General features: G+C 43.0%; 1 protein-coding gene across 1 annotated transcript in view; it reads right to left on the bottom strand.

The window, feature by feature from the left end:
- The window catches only part of TAGAP (T cell activation RhoGTPase activating protein), an 80,765-nt gene that overhangs the window by 34,158 nt on the left and 27,026 nt on the right, over window positions 1–19,581 (bottom strand). The window contains 2 exon segments of the mRNA XM_024203566.2: window positions 2,254–2,412; window positions 17,752–17,922. Of these exon segments, the coding sequence (XP_024059334.2) occupies window positions 2,254–2,412; window positions 17,752–17,922 (330 nt within the window).

Below are 19,581 nucleotides of genomic sequence, written 5' to 3'. Positions count from 1 at the left end.
TACCTAGTATTCCATTCTGGGTGAGTAGTTTGGACTTCTTAGTTTCAATAATCCTAAATTCCAGATGAGACAGGATCATACTGTCTAATTCCTTTGGTGCACTCCCTTGTGAGCTTTGGCCATGTCAATCTTGAGCTGCTTTCACAGAATCTGGATCCTCAAAGTCAGGTTCTTTCCCTTATGTTTTCCTGGAATCTGTTATGTAGCCAGCTTCCTGAAAATATATTTTTCACTGGCTGGATCTACAAAATATTTATTGACTCAGATCATGGGGACTGATGTTGCAAGTCAAAAAAATTACCCCATTGAAACTAAGTTTCGTTTTACTTGAATGTTACCCAAAGAAAGGAAGGTGACACAATGGGAACAAAGAGGAACAACTGAGCCAGAATGCTCAGCCTTGAGACTGTGACTTTTGTATTTCTCAAAAGCATCCCCATCCTAATCTCATCATGTTTGCTAGTAGGTGGGCAGTTGACTGAGGGGTTCTCGGAAGATGTCACACTACTGATGTCTGACTGAATATGTCTAAAACGACCAGAAATTTCTGTTTCAAGAAGAGGTCAATGCATCCAGAAAAGTTTGGATTTGGATGTTAGTCAAAGAGGATGGCAAACCTGAATCTCATCTGTCCTTAAATTCCAAGGATGGAATACAGGTCTCTTCTGGGCCAGACACACTGTCTAGGGAGAGGATGAGAGAACAAACAATACAAGAGAGATATGTAGTCATGTTGTTTAATGCACTCCCAGAAGGCACTCAGATACTATGGTGATGAGTGCAGTATAAGAACCTATATAGAATAGAATTGCATGTACCTGCATTGCAATATTGGGCCAAATCCAGTCCGGTGTAAGAGGGTGAAGTTCTTACAGGGGAAATCTAGACTAGTCTCTTTTCCCGAAAATGCTCACTGTTGCTGTCACTGAGGGGGAAAACACTGCTGGCTGCCAGCATCCTATCAACACTACTGCTGCCCATGTTGGGGCTGCACTAGTGATTGCAGAGGTGGGAACTGTAAGTCAAGTATGTCTAATGTAGATAATGATTTTCAGAAAGTAACCTGTGCTTTTCCACGTCAGACTAGTGTCACGTTGGTCCCTGCACATGCTGTGCAAGTTTCTTTACAGTTTTTTTACTTAATGCAGCACTTGATCCCATCCTGCAGTGCAATACTTATTTTATTTGTTAATGAAAACAGATTTGCAATCTGGCCTCAACTGCGGTGGTGAAAGGCTTAATCACAATTCATCATCTGGTCTGCCCCTCTCTAGAATATTCACAGCTGTATGTCAAAGCAGCATATTCTTTGATAATACCTTGCACTCATATAGCACCTTTTCATCTATAGATCTCAAAGTATTTTACAAAGGTGTATAGGTATCAATATCCCTGTTTTATTGCTGGGGTAGCAGAGGTACAAAGAAATCAAGTGACTTCTCCATGGTCAAACAGTGAATCAGTGTTGGAGTCAGATGCCAGAAACAGTGACAGTTGCACCTTAAGTTCCCAATTGAGATTGAGGCCCCACTGTGCTTGGTGCTGTGCAAACATATTGTAAGAGACAGCCCTGCCCCAAAGAGTTTACTGTTTAAATAGACAAGAGGGACAAAAAGTGGGAGAAAGGAAGTAGTATTATCCCCATTTTACAGATGGGGAAATGAGAGGCACAGAAAGATTTAGGGTCTGAGCCAAAGCCCATTAAAGCCAGCAGGAGTCCTTTCATTGGCTTATTTGGGTTTTGGCTCTATTCATCCTTTATGGTGCATGTGTACTGACAGTTATTGTCGTGAACTAATGATAGATCAGTGACTCTATTCTCCAGATCTTGTGTCAACAGCCTAGTTCTTCCCAAAATTAATTTTTCACTGTTAAATGGAAAAAGGAAAGGTTATTGAGCTGATAGTAAGGATGATGCTTATTGGTGCTAAGATGGTTTTATCTGACAAAGAAAGGCAGGGCCTCTGTGCCTGTAGTGAACAAAAGTGATTGCTTTTAACTGCTAAACAGTAGACAGAAGATACACACAACTTGTGAACCCCACCCTCACTTCCCAGGTTGAAACCTGACCTCTTCAGTCTGATTCTGCATTGTCATGTTCTTATTTTAAAATGATGGTTACTTTGCAAAAACCTAGAGGTGTCTGCACGTTCACTTCCAATATACTGAAACAAGCCTGAGTGATAACAGAGGAGACTGAAGATTGTCCCACGAACAGCCAACGTTGCAACTGGGAATGTCCCCAGGACTCACCGGAAAGATACAATGCAGACTCCGGTGGGCCAGATGAGGATGACAGAACTCTTAGAGTTGACACTGAATGCACAAGCTTCCTCCTCCTCCTCCTCACTGTGTACTACCCACAACTGGCAGAGATCCAGCCTGTGCTTTCATCTGAAGGTTGTGCCGTCTCTGAAGAGAAGAACAGGGATTCAGTTCTAGATTTCACTCCTCTGGAAAACAACTGGGGTCATTTGTGCTAAAAACATTTCACCATGATTTAGCTCCACTTTCAAAGCTTTGATAACTCTCAGTCAGATTCTCAGATGGTGTAATTTGGCATAACTTCATTAACTTCAGTGGAGTTACAGATTTACACTAGCTAGGTATCTGACCCACTATCTTCTCCCACACTTTTCTCTGTGGGATCCAACAGTTAACGTTAAGCATTGGTTGAGCACTTGAGAACATTTTGAGTTCTACAAGCATGATATAGATTCATTTTACATTATTCATTATTATTTATTTATTTATTTATTGTATTGCCATAGCATCTAGGAACCCCACTCATGGACAAGCACCTCATTTCATTAGGCACTGTAGAAGCACACAACAAAAACACTGTCCCTGCCCCAAAGAGCTTACACTGTAAGTATAAGACAAGAGACAACAGATAGAGACAGACGGATTAGGGAGCAAGGAAACAATGAGACATTATTGATCTGCATGTTAGGCTGTGATCTCAGCGCACCAGCAGACTAGCCATTGTCAAGTTTTTTGTAGGCATCACGTGTTCCTGCTTAAAGACAACATTGCAGAGCCTAAATTTACAACATACCCAGTGATATGTGCCCATATATCTGAGATGAGAATTGGGAGCAGCATATTTTCCAAATGAAGAAGTAAGCCTTGAGAACATGAATGTGTCCTGTACTTTCTTCCTGAAGAAACTTGCCTCTTTCCTTGGCAATACTGAAGAAACAGTGTTATCCTTATTCAGTGCTGGGTGAATCATTTGATCATTTTCATATTATAATTATAATTATATTAGATTATATTTAAAGAGACAGGCACATCTCTCTGCTCTTGTGTGTGTTCAGATGTGCTTCATTTGCCATGCCCCAGATTCCACTGGGCAAAATGTTTATGTATTAGCTTCATCCCTCTCTTAGAACAAGCTTAATGACAAAAATTTGGGATTCTCTTATCTGACCTTCAGGGGTGCCTTGGTGTCAACTGGCAGAGGGCACGGGATTTGTGTGTGCATAGGGTTTTACAGGGACCTCCTGTAATAATAGTTCACCTACGGGTGGACTCAACATAATACATAATAGACTCTACAAACTACATAATAGCTCACCTAAGGTAGTACTCTACCAAGAGCCACTAACCTACTGGTCGTCAGAATCATCATGACATGTATGTATGGATAATATTTAAGGAGTTATGTGTCTATACTGAAAATTATATTCTTAAATTCCTGGAGTTAAGGGCAGGTCACCAGGAGGGGACAGACCTCGGAAATGTTCTTTTCAGGCAGAGGTTGACTGACACTTCCCTCTCTGTTTGGCCATGTGTGTATTGTGTATCTTGTGCCTCACAATGTATGGCTGTTTGCATATATAGCCAGATGTGTACTGAGAGACTGCAAAATCTACAAGACAGTAAATCTGCAGGAACAAACAAACAGCATGGAGGTGCCCTGTTTATGAATAAAGACAAAGGAATGTTCTGGTATACCTAGAAGTACAAAAGCACACACTGGATCCTTCACTAAGGAGGCAAGCTGGCAGCATAGTAGTATCTATGGAAGGAGTGTCACAGCCAGCCTGGCTGTAAATTGCTGCAGGGATTTTGGGTGAGCAGTACTTGGTTAAACAGGAGCGTATCTTGTTAATTAAGTCTAGACTCTAGAATGCATGATATGATTTTATTTGATAAGTAACTATTGCCAACACTTTTGCTTGCTATCACTTGAATCTCTGTGCTACATTAAATAAACTTATACTTGATTTCACTATAAATGAATGGAAGTGCTCTGAGTTAAGCAGAGCAGTGCTCTGAGGTGAAACTGGCAAACTGAGGTGTACTGCTCTTTTGGAAGCAGCGGATCTGTGGATACTGTGGGTGTCCAGTGGCTGTGGGGCTGGACATTCCAGGGAGATGCTCAGAAGGCTAAAGGATTGGAGTGTGCCTACAGCTGACCTGTAGAGTAACAGCGGGACCTGCAAGGCCTAGAGGGGAGTGTTTGTGCTGCCCGTGGAGCTGGGGAGCGACCCACAGCAGGCACAGACATGACTCCTTCATGCTAAAGGCAGGTGGTAGTGAGGTGCCTCACAACCCTGGGCACCCCAGGAAGCATCACAGAGTCATAAAATGTAACAACTGTGTGGAAATTCCAAACCTCAACTCAAATAGGTCATGCAGCAGTGCCCACAGTAAATCTCCTTTGCTAACGTCTGGGCTTGTAGAACTGCAAATGCAGAGACTTTGGTTGCTGGGTCAGTGTCTCTGTTCCAGCTAAGTTCTGCTTGGTAGAGACAGAGGGAGGGGGCAATGGTGGGTTTAAACCACTTCTGTGCTACCCTTACTCTCAGTCAGGCTAGGGGCCTGCCTAACCCCTGGTGCAAGCTGTGTTGTGGTTATGAAGGAGGATAGCATAGGTGTCCCTTAGGTGAGCTCTACACCCCCTGGGAAACCCTCTTTTATCAGGGTTATTCCCCAGGGGCTGGTTCCACCAGCTCAGCATGCTGTCTTTTATGCTTGCAGAAGCACTCACCACTTGGCAGGACTGGATCCACTGATTCTCTGCCCCTTTGCCCTTTGTGTTTACACCTGTGGAAAATGGGTGTAAAATGCTACCAGATCAGAATGATGGCCTAAATGATAACACAAGGCAAAGGAGAATCAAGACCTTTGGAACAGGATTCTGATTGCACTTACAGCACTGTATGTCAGGAGAAAGCCTCTTGAAGTCAATGGAGTTACCCCAGTTTAAAAGGGTGTGAGTCAGAGGAGAATCAGGCCCATTTTTTCACACCCTCCTCCTCAAGGAGAAAGGACGTGGGCTCTGAAATGTGATGCTCTTTTATTTGTATGTGGGAGGCTGTTAAATTGTGTTACTTGGCCCAGAACACGCGTCTATTTTCTCATGCCAGATTAATTAGGCAGGTGGCAGGGAGGGACCAATAGCTGCAACCTGACAAGATGCTGCAATTTTATATTTATGTCAGTGCTAAATCTGCAAATGAAAAAATAAAACTCCAGCCACTATAATAATCTCATAGGGCTGAGATGTCTTTATCAACCTTCCTTTTCTTCTTACTTCTCTACTGAGGATTGTTGTTAACGCTGTTTGAAAAAAATCCAGAATGCTACTAAATGTGGGAGGAAACAGAGCCCGGTAGGAATTAACATGCTGATTAGCCTGAGTGAAAGGAACAGCAGTAGGGTTTACTCTGTAAAGTGGGCTCATGTGATTGATGGAATCACATGATTAGTCTGAGCAGGCTGGCAGCTTGCTTCATTACTTGGTGGCTTGTTCTGAAATTGTGCACATTTTCTAAAACTAAACCCTTCCACAGCTTTTCTGCGGTGTCCTCTTCATCTCATCCACCAGGAAAGTGGCTTTGCCTGTTTCTTTGGTGCCATTTAAAAAAAAAAAGAAATTTGTTGTTCCTGAAATGTGCTGGATTATAAATCCCAGTGACTGAAATTCTCTATTTACGGGTACAGCCTGGGCAGCAGCAGTGCAAGCTTCCCCACGCTGCCCCATCAATGTGCCTAACCCTGCCTTGGAGCGCTCATCTCTAGTTTGAGCCTCAGGCCAAATCAGTCTGGTCTATCTGCTGAACCTACCATGTGAGTTCTAATGAGTGTCAACTGCGGGGATGTTTTCTGTGATGTTCACAGCTGTCTACTAGGCACTGCAGGGAGAAGAATGAAAAAGCAATCTCACAAAATACTTTCCTAGATAAACAACTTCACTTTGAATCATTGGTTTTGGTGGGCTCAGATTATTCATTATTTGTGAATATTTGGGCGACTGCCAGTAGTCATGAAAATATTTGTGAATCCTGAAAGTTTTGCAACTTCACAACTGACATGGATGATTTGCTATTTGTCATTCTCCTGTTAAAGGGTTAGTCGTTCAAACATGAAACAGAGACAGTATCACATGGCCAATCATACACCATGAATTGGGAACCATGAAGAGTAAATAGTTGCAGTGAACCTCATCACACTGTCTGAAAATTGTTCATCCAACTATTTGGCGAATATTTTTAAACAGTGAATACATTTGCAGGAGCCAGGAATGGGTTGCAAATGATTTGTGAACTAAAACCCCAAAAGATGATATTTGTCAGATTCTTGCTTTGACAAATACTATCCAACTATCCTTGAGACAAAGTCATTTGACAAGTCACTGAGAAACCATCAGCTACTAACACCAATCTAGCTGAATGTAAGCGATCCGTTTCCATTTCTTACATGGGCGGGTGATTACAGCATAAACATTTCAGAAATGAATTCAAGACTTGTGCAGGCCTTAGGAAACCTGCACAGAAAGAGAGACTTCAGACCTGCTGTGTTAAATAGGTGGACATGCACAGCAGAAAGGATCCTTCTGCCTTTCTTACACTTACCTTAAAACACTGTGGGCTCCACTTTCAAAACACAGCACATTCTTTGCACTTGTAATATCCAGGCACTAGGGCAGATTCTTTGCCCTGCTTTACTCCCCTTAGGCTGCTCAGGCCCAGATTCTCCTGACCCCCATAGCTGGGGATTCCCCTGGCATGGGAGAGCCCCCAGGGCGATGCACAGTAAGCATAGCCAGCTTCAGTGCCACCCTCCCCATGTTAGGGGGCATATTAGGGGACAGGGATGGACATAATGAGGATGAAGAGGAGGCATGGCCAGAGGAACTGCACTCCAGCTATCCTCAGATGATGGATGGCTCCTTGTTGAGCACTGCCAGCTGGTGCATGTGACACAGCCCCTACGCTAGAGGTTGCTCTAACCTAATTCCAGGGCCAGGGTTGGGCAGAAAATCAGGGAACTGCAAGTTGCTCCCTAACAGGCCCCGTCTCTGCCGCACCCAGCGGGAGCTGGATACAGCAGAGAATCTGGCCCATTGTAGCTAACAGTTCATGCCTAGCTGTCACATGACAATGGATGCATGCAGCCACTTCAACAGACTAAAATCAGGTGCATTTGTGTGACTTTTTCTAGATCTTTTAAAATTGGTGGCGATCGAGTAGAGTTCTGCATATTGTTGGGCCAGCATAATTTGCAAAGAAAACTGTTATGGGCAGCTTTCATTCCAGCCAGGCAATTGGAGTCAAATGAAAACCCTGAACACGAGAAGTTAAAAAGTGTATTCCTTTCAGCTATAGACAGGAATACATCTGCATTTGTATGCTCTGGTCCTCAATGAAAGTCTATTGTCTAAAGTCAACAGGATCTAGCCCATTAAAATGCATAATCCTGCTATATATAAACAGCATCCATATTTCTAAGCAATTTTATGTTTATCGTTTCTGACAGGAAGAAAAATAAAGACACTGCACAGATTTGTATCCTGTCAGGCTCTATTTGCAGCTTGTCTACATACGGGGTGCTGCACCGAGCCCAGGTCAAAGGGACAGTCTCACCATTGCATTGCCCTGATTCTGCCACAGTTTTCTGCAGGGCTAGTCCCCATGCATATTAAAACAGCCTGAGGGCTTCCATAACTTATGTAGGCAGCAAAGGGTCCCAAGGGCACATGGATATAGCCCCCTGCAGAGGTCACACAATCGCTTTGTACTTTGTTTAGAAGCGGATAATACCTCCCGATGGGCAAAGCTCCAAAAGTTCAGTTTGCGGAAACACTCAGCACTGCACGTGATCTGGAATCAGGCTGACAATCTTATAAGCTCAGGTTCTCTCATGAGCCCTATGCTACTTCCTGATTCTGTCCAGTTCTGCAATACCACAAAAACCATCTTTCTTGCAATATTATGGAACTTCTCGTTCCAGTTTTGACTGAAACCAAAGAGTATGGAGGCGTGGGTAGGGGGAAGAGCCTTAGCGGTGAGCCTGAACCTAACCGTTGTATCTGAACACTCCCAGATTTATGGAAGGTTTGGTTACAGATCTGAACTTCTCATCTTAGGTCAGCTCCTAGAAGAAAAATAAACACACAAGAGAGGAACACAGGAATTGCCATTGCAGGTCAGATCTGTGATCTATCTAGGACAGCATTTTGTCTCCAATGGTGGCCAACACTAGATGCTTCAGAGGAAGTTGAAGTATAGAATATTGTGGCCATATAGGAATTTTCTACCCAAGCTAACTAATTTTATTTAAGCTGAATAAAGCTTCCATTTCAGTTTGGGTGCAGGTCTGTTTTAGTTCTTATTACATCAGAAGTGGTTTGCCTAGCCCTAGTAAGAAGCCATTCCTCAGACAGTTTCTCTTTTACCAAAACATCATTTGCCTTTGTGGAAAGAGGATATTGTGTGCAGCTCTTTACATAAGAACGGCCATATTGGGTCAGACCAAAGGTCCATCTAGCTCAGTATCCTGTCTTCCAACAGTGACCAGCGCCAGGTGCCCCAGAGGGAATGAACAGAACAGGCAATCATCGAGTGATCCATCCCATTGCCCATTCCCAGCTTCTGGCAAACAGAGGCTAGGGGCACCATCCCTATTCATCCTGGCTGATAGCCATTGATGGACCTAGCCTCCATGAACTTATCTAGTTCTTTGTGAACCCTGTTAGAGTCTTGGCATTCACAGCATCCTCTGGCAAGGAGTTCCACAGACTGACTGTGCGTTGTGTGAAAAAATACTTCCTTTTGTTTGTTTTAAACCTGCTGCCTATTAATTTCATTGGGTGACCCCTTGTTCTTGTGCTATGAAAAGGAGTAAATAACACTTCCTTATTTACAGGCGAGTCTCATCTTACGCTGGGGTTACGTTCCGCTGTCAGCGCGTAAAGCGAAAATCGCGTATAGTCAAAATTACATTGAGTGTAATGGCGGGCGGAATTGCCCGCACTACAGGTACAGTATTTAAATTGTTATTTTTCTCTTTTTTGGGGTTTTTGTTTTTGCCGACCATGCAAAGCTGAATTCGCGGATGTTAAATGCGTGTAAGATGAGACTCGCCTGTACTTTCTTCACATCAGCTCTTCCAGACAGCCTGTGATGATGCCACCTTTGAGCAGGGGACCAGTGCAGAGAGGAAGAGACCCTCTTTATACCTTCACTGCAATAGCTGGTGCTTATCAGAACACTTGATTCTATACATTGTAGTTCAGTTTCGCAGAAAAATGTTACCCCTGACACCAGTGTTGTCTGATATTGTCCCTAATTCTTGGAGCAGGTAAAACATAGTTGATCAAATTCTGCTCTCAGTTATAACTGTATTCCCATCCCCCTCCCCCCACTGGCATCGCAGTATGTAACAAAGAATCTCTGTGGTCTTAAGGTTACTAACATAGGAAAACAAATGTGATTTGTTGTTTTGCTTCTCTCTGGTATATAAAGAAGTCCTGACAAGTTTTTCAAAATGTTTATGTTAGAAATCCAGGCCTTGTTGACTCTTTTCCCTCAGAAGACTCTATGGACAACTGGAGAACTAGTAGGATGATGACATCACTGCTATCAAGGAATTGAAATCTGAGCAACCGAGAGGAAAAAAGGCTTTTTTATTCAGATTCTTTAAAATTCTGCTTTTGTTAACAACTATTTAACTCAAATGCCTAGCAAGCAGGCAGAAGAAAAACATTCTGTTAAACACTCAGCATTTCTGCTTCTTCAGATAAGGGCTAACAGTTCCTGTCCACTTTTCTCAATCCTTCTGGTAGAACTCTAGAAAAACAAAGAAGACAAGACTTCAAATTTCTGATATTTCTTAAGTCAGAAGCAAGCAGTGAAAAAAACCCTGCATCATAAAGAAGCAGAAACAAACAGCAACAAATGCACAAACACAGGTTTTTCCCCCCTGGCAGATCACTTTTAAAAATTTCACTTCAAGGCATTGTTTGTAGCATTTCTGATGGGAAATGTATCTAATACTATAACTGAAACTTGTTTAACTGCCCCAAGACAACAGAACTGAAAAAACGATATCTGCACAGGCTCTGTTGAAAGGAAATCAGAGAGAAATTTCTTTTCTTTTTCAATCAATGCCCTGACAAGTGAGTTGCTAACAGCAGAAATGAATGGTATTGATGGGAAACACAAGCTGCACTTTGCCTATTACTAATGTTAATATTGCAACCAGAGCTGAATCAGAAGGTGTAGGATCTGTTCTTTCCCAAGCCCTTGAGATTGATAAATAAAGCTTCACATGAGTAATCTGAGAAGTGTTGGGTTGATGGAGAACAATATACTTTTTTGAGTGTTGGAGAGGCGTGAAAAGTCAAACCGCACTGTGGGGCTTCTTGTCCATTGAAGAAGCTTGAGATCGTCTGGCCTGGTGCAATTGGGAGGTGAATTAGGGTCTGCTGCAGTTCAGGGTAAGGCAGAGATTCGCTTGTGAAACTTGGTTTTCCCAAGTTTGGAACTTAGCCATCAAAATGTTTTCTTCTGGGCTCAAACTTGGTATGACAGTTTCATCTCAGGAGATGATATTTGTTACAGCAAAAGAGTGAAGAATAATAGGTTTTGTGTTTTATTTTAGGTTGAAGGCGAGACAATAAAATAAAGTCACTGATTCCAGTCACTCCCTGGCATTCCCATAAGTCAGTCATGAAACAGTTAGGGCTCTGATTCTGATCTCACTGACGAATATCAGGAGTAGCTCCACTGCAGTTAGTAGAATTACAGTGATATAAGATCAGAATCAGGTTCTGAGGCTCAAATTCTCTTCTTGGTTGCCCTGGTGAAACCCTTCTGACTTCACAGGAGCTGCACTGAAAAGAGAATTTACTCCCTAGACTTCCCGGAAGCACAAGTTCAAAACTTGAGTTGACTCGGGTCTTCATTTTCTGAGCTAGATAACTGGACTCCCTATACAGTCTACTGTGATGGGACCATTCAGAGGAGGTCCTGTCTGCCCTTTGTAGACATTACAGTCCCTATTACCCTTTTTATAGAGCTATTGGTTTGCCCAGCAGATTATGTGATCCAACTGAAAGAAATGGATAACCAAAAACCCAGTTTATCCCCACTGAGTATTAATGAACCTCACCCTACGTTTAATTGCTTATTTTAAACTGATGAAAATTTGCAGGCAAATAGCACCTGATGTGGGCTGCAGCCCTTGTATATCTTGAAAAAGAACAAGTCAGTTAAGTACAAGCTGTGGTCTTATGTGTGGTCGCCATGTTTTTACATCAGAAATGTACAAAGATATTTTAGCCTCCTTGCATGCAAGGCCTGGTCCCACTGAAGTCAATGTGAGTGTTGCCCCAATGCCATTGACTTCACTGGGAATCTGCCTCCACCTTCATGTGTTTGAAACCAGTTCCTCTGTACAGGGGTAGAATTTGGAGAAGTGCAGAGTTCAGGGCGCAGAGCCAAATCCAGAGGGACTCTACTTACTGTTGCTGTGTCTGTCTGAGGCAGGATAGTGGGGCCGGACCAGAAGATCTGTCACCAGCTGATCCCTTTCATTCTCCCCCACTCTTAGAGGTGGGAGTACATAGGGCCATGGGGCATATTCCAGCACCTAGACTGGGACAGTGGCTGCAGAGCCACTCCATTCTTGCTATGCTGATGGGACAGGGAAGATTCGTCTCACCGCCAATGAGTTCCCCAGTGCCTGGTACAATTATTTGGCCTGGGGGCTGGCAGGATTTGGTTCCTCATATGTATGTGCGCTACACCAAATTTAGATTCACACATTTAAAAACACTCAAAGGGATCAGGGACTGCCAAGCTTCAAAACACATGCTAATGCCTGCTAGCTTTCAGAAAAAAATGTTTCCTTCTAGTGTTATAGATGAGCTTTTTCAGTGTATTGGGCACATACTTAGCTAAAAGTCCCTAAATAACCCTATTTATTTATAGTCTACAACATCACAATTAGTCCCTCAGACACCTGTTTTAGTAAAATGACATTCTCCTGTTAATACACTTTCTATAAAGCACTGTATACTGTACATGATAGTCACAAAATAAGTAGTTTAAAAAGGCTCTAAGGACATTTTCCCTCAATGTGCAGCACTCCTCTTAATATTAGCATTCCATACACTTGTGAAGGGAAGAAGGGAACCCCAAAAATGCAATTGCATAGCAGTGTCTCCAAGAGCTATTATAATCTCTCATGTAGATAAAATGTGCTTTAAAAGTGGTTCTAACTTTTCCTACAGGTCTCTAATCCATTAGAGCTAGGTCACAGCCATCCAGGGGACACTCCCTCCCCCTGAAGTATCAACTTGAGTTGATTGAATTTCAAAGTCCTCTTTAAAATAAGTCAGCATTGGTAGATTTCTCACATCTCCTTCTGTGAAAGCATGAAGGGTTCTGGCTCAGTAGAAAGAAGCCTAATTAAAGACTGTCTCATGCTGGTCAAACTTAGACCTCCAGATGGAGATCTGTATCTGGATGATGATAAAAGATTCTGACTAGAGCAGTGATATTCAAGAGCTGATCCATATGTGAATTTAAATAATTTTTCTTCAAGGTAAGTGCACATATTTTTGAGTCATTCTTGTGAAATAAAAAAAAATTGTCTTCTGTATAATGCTTTGAAAACATAGCACACTGCTAATGTGAAAGTCAGTGTTTGATATTAAAATATCAGGTTATTAGCATTCCAGTTTAATGCAAAGATTTCCTGAGTTCTTTGCGTTGCTTTGCTTATATCCACCTGAAAACTTGCCATGACAAGTTTTTGTTAACCTGGTTTTGAGATTATTATCATTATTATAATTCATCATGTTTATTACAGTAGTGCCTAAGGTACAACAAAGAATAGGGTCCCAGCATGCTTGGCACTGAACAGACAGAGTAGTAGATGGTCCCTACCCCAAAGAGCTTACCATCTAATAGACAAGACAGATACAGGGTGTGGGAAGGGATATACATTTCAAGTTGATCTGGTGAACCCCTTTCCTATTCTGATATTTTTCTATCACTTTCAGGGGAAATATTTTTGTAGCCTAAACAGAGTGGTCATCCCTTCAGGATTATAGTACTTTCTTCAATTAAAAAAAAAAGCTACAGTAGTCCCATGTAGTATGAGGCAGACCAATGCTAATTAAATGGTTTTTTTTAATAGGATCAAAGTTATGAGGATGCTTAGGAAAAATCAGTTTAATGCAGCACCTCACACAACAAACTCAAGACTAAAGTAGGTTGGGAAATGATTCCCACTCCCCCCTGTGAAAAATTTAAATGAAAACAAGTTTTTTTAAAATTTTTGTTGAAAATTTTCAGTTTTCAGCACTGAAAACTGATTTTTTTAGGCAAACCATTTTTTTAAATCCATTTTTCATTTTTAAAAAGTTTCAGTAAAAAAATTGTGAATTTTTGAATTTTTTTGAGAGCCTCTTTCAAGTGAGTAAAACAGTCAATGTTTATTTCCGCAGAAAAAGAGGCTCGCATTCACAGCTGCCGGTTCATGCCATAGAGCTCCAAATAGCATAGAGTTTCACTTTCAGTTTGGCCTCACTCACTCATGTGCTGAACTTTGAGAAATCCCCACTGAAACAACCACCAGAAATACTACAATTGCTTCACTGTAGGGTTTTCCCAGCATCTGTTTACAACTAATTGGGGGGATTCATGTTTTTAAAAAAAAATAAAGAAAGGGGAATTTTTAGTTCATTTTTAGAAATATATTTGGAATCACAGAAATAGAAGAACTGAAGAAATTAATTTAACTTTATAGTCACCAAACACAATTAGTGTAAACTTAACATTGCAAAAGAGGAATGTTTATTTTGTTAGCTGAAAAGAGAGACAGTTCCTTGTCACTTGGGTTCTGGTAGGGTTTAGCGAAGGGTCCTTTCAAGGCCAAATCTAGCTTGCATTGCTCAGGAGCAGTTTCATTTACTGTCATTAAATAGTATTACTGGCATGAGATAGAGGAGCAGGATTTGGTTCTTAACTTAGCTCTGGAGGTGTTTTGTCACTCCCAGGCCTGGTTTACACTGGGGGGAGGATCGTGAATAATGTAGCCTAAGTCGACGTACTTAGATCGACTTACCATAGTGTCTTCACCAAGGTGAGTCGACTGCTGCTGCTCCCCCGTCGACTCCGCCTGCGCCTCTGACGGCGCTGGAGTACAGGAGTCGACGGGAGAGCACTCGGGGATCGATTTATCGCGTCTAGACTAGACGCGATAAATCGACCCCCGCTGGATTGATCGCTGTAGACATACCCTTAGAATGCTGTTCACTTTGCTACCTTGCAATCTATGTACCCAACCCTCAGGGCTGGCTTAGGGAAAATGGTGCCCTGGGCAAACTTGTATTTTGGCACCCCTGGCCCTGGCTGCCTCTGCATCCATCCCCTCATCGCCACTAGCTCCCACTGCCTCCCCGGGCTCCCCACCATCCCCTCATCCCCTGCTGCATCCCCAGGCTCTCTGCCTCCCCAATCACCCCCAGGCCTCACTGCCTCCTTGGGCTCCCCACCCAATCTGCTGACCCCTGCTGCCTCCCCAGGCCCCGCTGCCTCCCCCCATTGCCCTGAGATCCCTTTTGTGACCTCACACCCCGGGTCTGCCCTGCTCCTTGTCTCTTGACCACAGCACCCCCGACCATGGCACCCTGAGTGGTTGCCCAAGTCGCCCACCCATAAGGCTGACCCTGCCAACCCTATTCTCACTGTGGAGAAGTGAGAGAGGGGTTTCAGTGGGAGCAGGATCAGGTCCTAGGTTAGAAAAATAACAAAGGTGTAAATCTTGGGTCTGATCTTGAAGCAACATTTCAGTGAAGTCCATGGGAGTTTTGTCTCAGTGCGGACAGTGGGATCACTGGATGCCAAACATTAAAAATAAAAAGTATATATTTTCTTTATGTTTTTTGATTTAATAAATGTAGCACACCTAGAATCATAGAGTTTAAAGCCAGAAGGGACCATTAAATCATCTAGTCTGACCTCCTGTATAACACAGGCCATAGAATTTCACCCAGTCACCCCTATATTGAGCCCAATAACTTGTGTATGACTAAATCATAACTTGTGTTTGGCTAAAGCATGTCTTCCAGAGAGGCATTCAGTCAGTCTTGATTTGAAGACCTCAAGAGATGGAGAATTTACCACTTCCCTTGGTAATTTGTTCTAATGGTTAATCACTCTTACTGTTGAAAATTTGTGTCATATTTCTAATTCAAATTTGTCTGACTTTAACGTCTAGCCATTGGCTCTTGTTACACCATTCTCCACTAGATAACAGAGCCCTTTAGTACCTGGTATTTTCTCCCCATGAAGGTACACATACGGTGTAATCAAGTCGTCTTGTGATCTTCTTTTCATAAGCTAAACAGATTGAGCTTCTTTAGTCTCTCTCCATAAGACATTTTCTCCTGCCCTCGATTTTGTGGTTTTTTTCTTCACCCTCTCCAATTTCACAACATCCTTTTTAAAATGTGGACACCAGAACGGTATGCAGTATTCCAGTCCCAGTCCCATCAGTGCTGGATACAGAGGTAAAATCACCTCTCTTCACCTATTCACTACTCCGCTGTTTCTACATCCAAGGATTGCATTAGCCCTTTGTGTCACAGCATTGCCCCGGGAGCTCATGTTCAATTGCTTGTCTGCTATGACTTCTAAATCCTCTTTATTCACTGCCTTCCAGTCCTTTTCATGTGTACAGATACATTATAAGTAGACAGGATACATTTAAAATAACACTGAAGTGGCCAATGTTCACTGTATCTAATTGAATTGATACAATGCATTATTTTAGAGGCTAAATTGTTCCTTTATGGAGCAGACCATAGTAGGTGTGGTGTGATGGTGCCTCTTTGCAACAGGAACTTAACATGCTCCTGCATTGTGCCAACTCTTTTGGTTGGTGAGAGTGGCTGCACCATTGCACTTCGTCTCGCCTCTGTTGGAGAAGCTATGGTTCACAGCAGCATTGGTCTCTCATAGTCCTTGTCTCTTGTGCACTCATGCAAGTCCAGGCACACCTGAGGCCTTAATGTATTTCATTTATACATACAGGCCATATAGATTAAGTTGCAGGACATGGAAATAAAAGGTAATCTGGATAAAAAGTTTCCGAGAAGTAGGGAAGGTTCAACGTACTCAATACACACTGGGACAAGTCCGCATTTTGGATGAGGGTTATTTTTGGATAATAGAGGTGTAGCTGAACAAGGTTTGACAGTATTTATATTATTTGTATGGCTCATACTGTTCAATAAGAAACAGATACCATGATTTTGACTGCAAGTCCTTCCCTTTGCCTTATCGTGGGGAACCTAATCGTGTTTCATTTTTCATTACACCATTTTCATGTTGGTTTTCAGGCTGTTCCTGATTTTTTACATGTAAAATTAATGCAACTAAAATGGAATAGCCTCTCCATCGAGGGGCATGTGCTATGCAGTAAGTATAATGTAAGTATTGTGTACTCTTGCTGTATTTCCAAATGATTATTCTCAAATTCTCAACTCTGCACAAACACAGCACCCAAAATCTCTGTCACAATAAGTGCTGTCATCCTCAAGAACAGCCACATTGCATTGGGTTGCAGCTATTGGGCTTAATTCTGCTCTCAGTTGCCCTGGTGTCAATCCAATAACTCCACTAAAGTAATTCAATGGGGATACTCTGGACTGATACCAAGGTAATATAGGAACATATAATGAAGTCCTTTATCAGGGCCTGATTCTATCAACGTTACTCTCAGGGAGTGGTACCTCACTCCGTGAGTAGTGCCAGTGATGACACCAGGGCCAGCCCTAGGCCAAATGGCATCCCAGGCAAGTAGCATCTTCAGAGCCCCCCTCTATTTGTTAAACGTTGGAGTACCTTGTTTTTTAGTGTATTTGTAGCCTATTCCATGACTTTGAGGCACAATTTACATGCGTGATTTATCCCTGTCATATAAGACCATTAATTTTTTTTAAAATGGAGATATACCTATCTCCTAGAACTGGAAGGGACCTTGAAAGGTCATTGAGTCCAGCCCCCTGCCTTCACTAGCAGGACCAAGTAGCCATTTTTGCCCCAGATCCCTAAGTGGCCCCCCTCAAGGATTGAACTCACAACCCTGGGTTTAGTAGGCCAATGCTCAAACCACTGAGCTATCCCTCCCCCAACTGTGCACACTAGGATCTGTACAACAAAAACAGCACCCAGAGCCCGGCGCGCCCCCCCCCCCCAAGCCCAGCATCCCAGGCGGTCGCGTAGGTCACCTGGTCCTGGATGTCAGTGGAGCAAAGTACCACTCTTTGTAAGTGTGGTAGAATCAAGCCCTCAGTTCTTATTCAGGAAAAACTCCCAGTGACTTCAGCGGGTGCTTAACTGAATAAAAGCTGAAATAAGGGTGTTAGGATTTGTCCAGTGGTTTCTAATCTCAGCTAGACGCTGTAGAAGAGAGGAGAGAAGTTTGATTTTATATTCTTACTTTAACTGGGCGATAATAAGCAAATCACTGAAGAGGAAAAGATGAATCGCTTTAGTCTTCATGCCTTGTGTTAGCTGCACACACTCATTCAGGATCAGCTTTGAATTCTTACTGGTCAGGCCCAACACAAATGGACACTGCTCAATGGATATTGGGTAACTCAGGCTATCTCTGGAAAACAAACAAACAAACAAACAGTTGTTCTAATCTTCTCATATCTAAGCATTGCAGGGTCAGATTCTGAACCTGCACCGGGGAGCAGTTACTCACATGAATGATCCTACTGAAATCAGTACCTGCTCGCAAAAGGTGAATAAGGGGGTCACTATCTGAACTGGTGTTTTTCTTTTCTTTCTGTTTTTGTAAACCAATTTATTACCCATTGTTTTCTGTAAGCAAAGCAACAGGATCATACATTGTCTGTATGCTTGTAATAAAAAAAATCAATACTCAAATCATCATCCTCTATGTTTTGAATATTTGGAGACTTCAGTGCTTCCTCCTAAGCATTCACTTATCCTGCAGGCTGAACAACACCAGTGTTCTAAGGGTTAAAATTCGTAAGGAGATTTTGTTGACATTTACATATTCACAACTTTTGCTTAGAGTGAAGCAAAAGGTTACAGTTTGTAGGAGGTGTTTTGTGGGTCAGAGACACAGTAGGGGGAGTAGGTGTGATACAATAAGAGCTTTTTTTTAATTGTAAGATCAGTTTGAAGCTTATTGTTTTTCACCCACTAAACCCTTTATGGAGTCCAGCTGTATGGATGCTATAGAGCCACCTTCACTGGCTGGATGTGGATTCTCTGGCTTAGGGTATCCCCAAGTAGTGTAGAGCCAGCATAGAGGGAGCGTTGGGGGAAAGGGGCAAGCCCAGAGTGCCACAGTCCCTCCTGGCCCTGGTGTAGGGGCAGTGTTGGGGGAAGGAGGCAGGGCTGGAGTTGTGATCTCCAGCTGGCAGAATGGCCCCATAGAGGCTGTTACCACCCAATACAATGGAGGCTGCTCTAAATTGTGCTGGGGGCTGAACTGGCTTCTCTCTGGTCCTATGACTGGGGAATGGGTGGGGACATAAAGGTAGTATACAGGGCCCACTTGGGTCCTGGAGCCCTCTTTCACCTATGCTTACCACTCTCGCCTAGTGGCTTAATTGTTCTTGTGCGAAGTGGGCTTTATTCTCCTTTTGCGTACAGTGGTTTTACATCAGTGGAATTCCATTGACTTTAGAGCTACTCCTGATTCTCCACTGTGAGTAAGAGCAGAATTGAGCCCACTTTTCAAAAGTATAAATATCCAGTTAAGATGCAAAGCAATGTAGCATCAGGCTTATTGAAACTGATTGTGTGAAAAGACTTGGCCTTGGTCTACACTACGAGTTTAGGTCAAATTTAGCAGCTTTAGGTCGATTTAACCCTGCACCCATCCACACGACCAAGCCTGTTTTGTCGACTTAAAGGGCTCTTAAAATTGATTTCTGTACTTCTCCCTGGCAAGGGGTTTAGCACTAAAATTGACCTTGCTGGGTCGAATTTGGGGTAGTGTGGATGCAATTCGACGGTATTGGCCTCCGGGAGTTATCCCAGAGTGCTCCATTGTGACCACTCTGGACAGCACTCTCAACTCAGATGCACTGGTCAGGTAGACAGGAAAAGCCCCAGGAACTTTTGAATTTCATTTCCTGTTTGGCCAGCGTGGCAAGCTGATCAGCACAGATGACCATGCAGAGCTCATCAGCACAGGTGACCATACAGTCCCAGCAGGGCCGGCTTTAGCAAGAGCGGGGCCCGATTCCTGGGGGCGTGGCTTGCCTCAAGCCCCGCCCCCAGGAAT

The sequence above is a fragment of the Terrapene carolina genome, unplaced genomic scaffold (assembly GCF_002925995.2).
Source record: "Terrapene carolina triunguis isolate 2854851 unplaced genomic scaffold, T_m_triunguis-2.0 Scaffold85, whole genome shotgun sequence".
Lineage (NCBI taxonomy): Eukaryota > Metazoa > Chordata > Testudines > Emydidae > Terrapene > Terrapene triunguis.
Note: the sequence above shows the minus strand (reverse complement) of the source record. Positions and strands in the feature narration are given on the sequence as shown.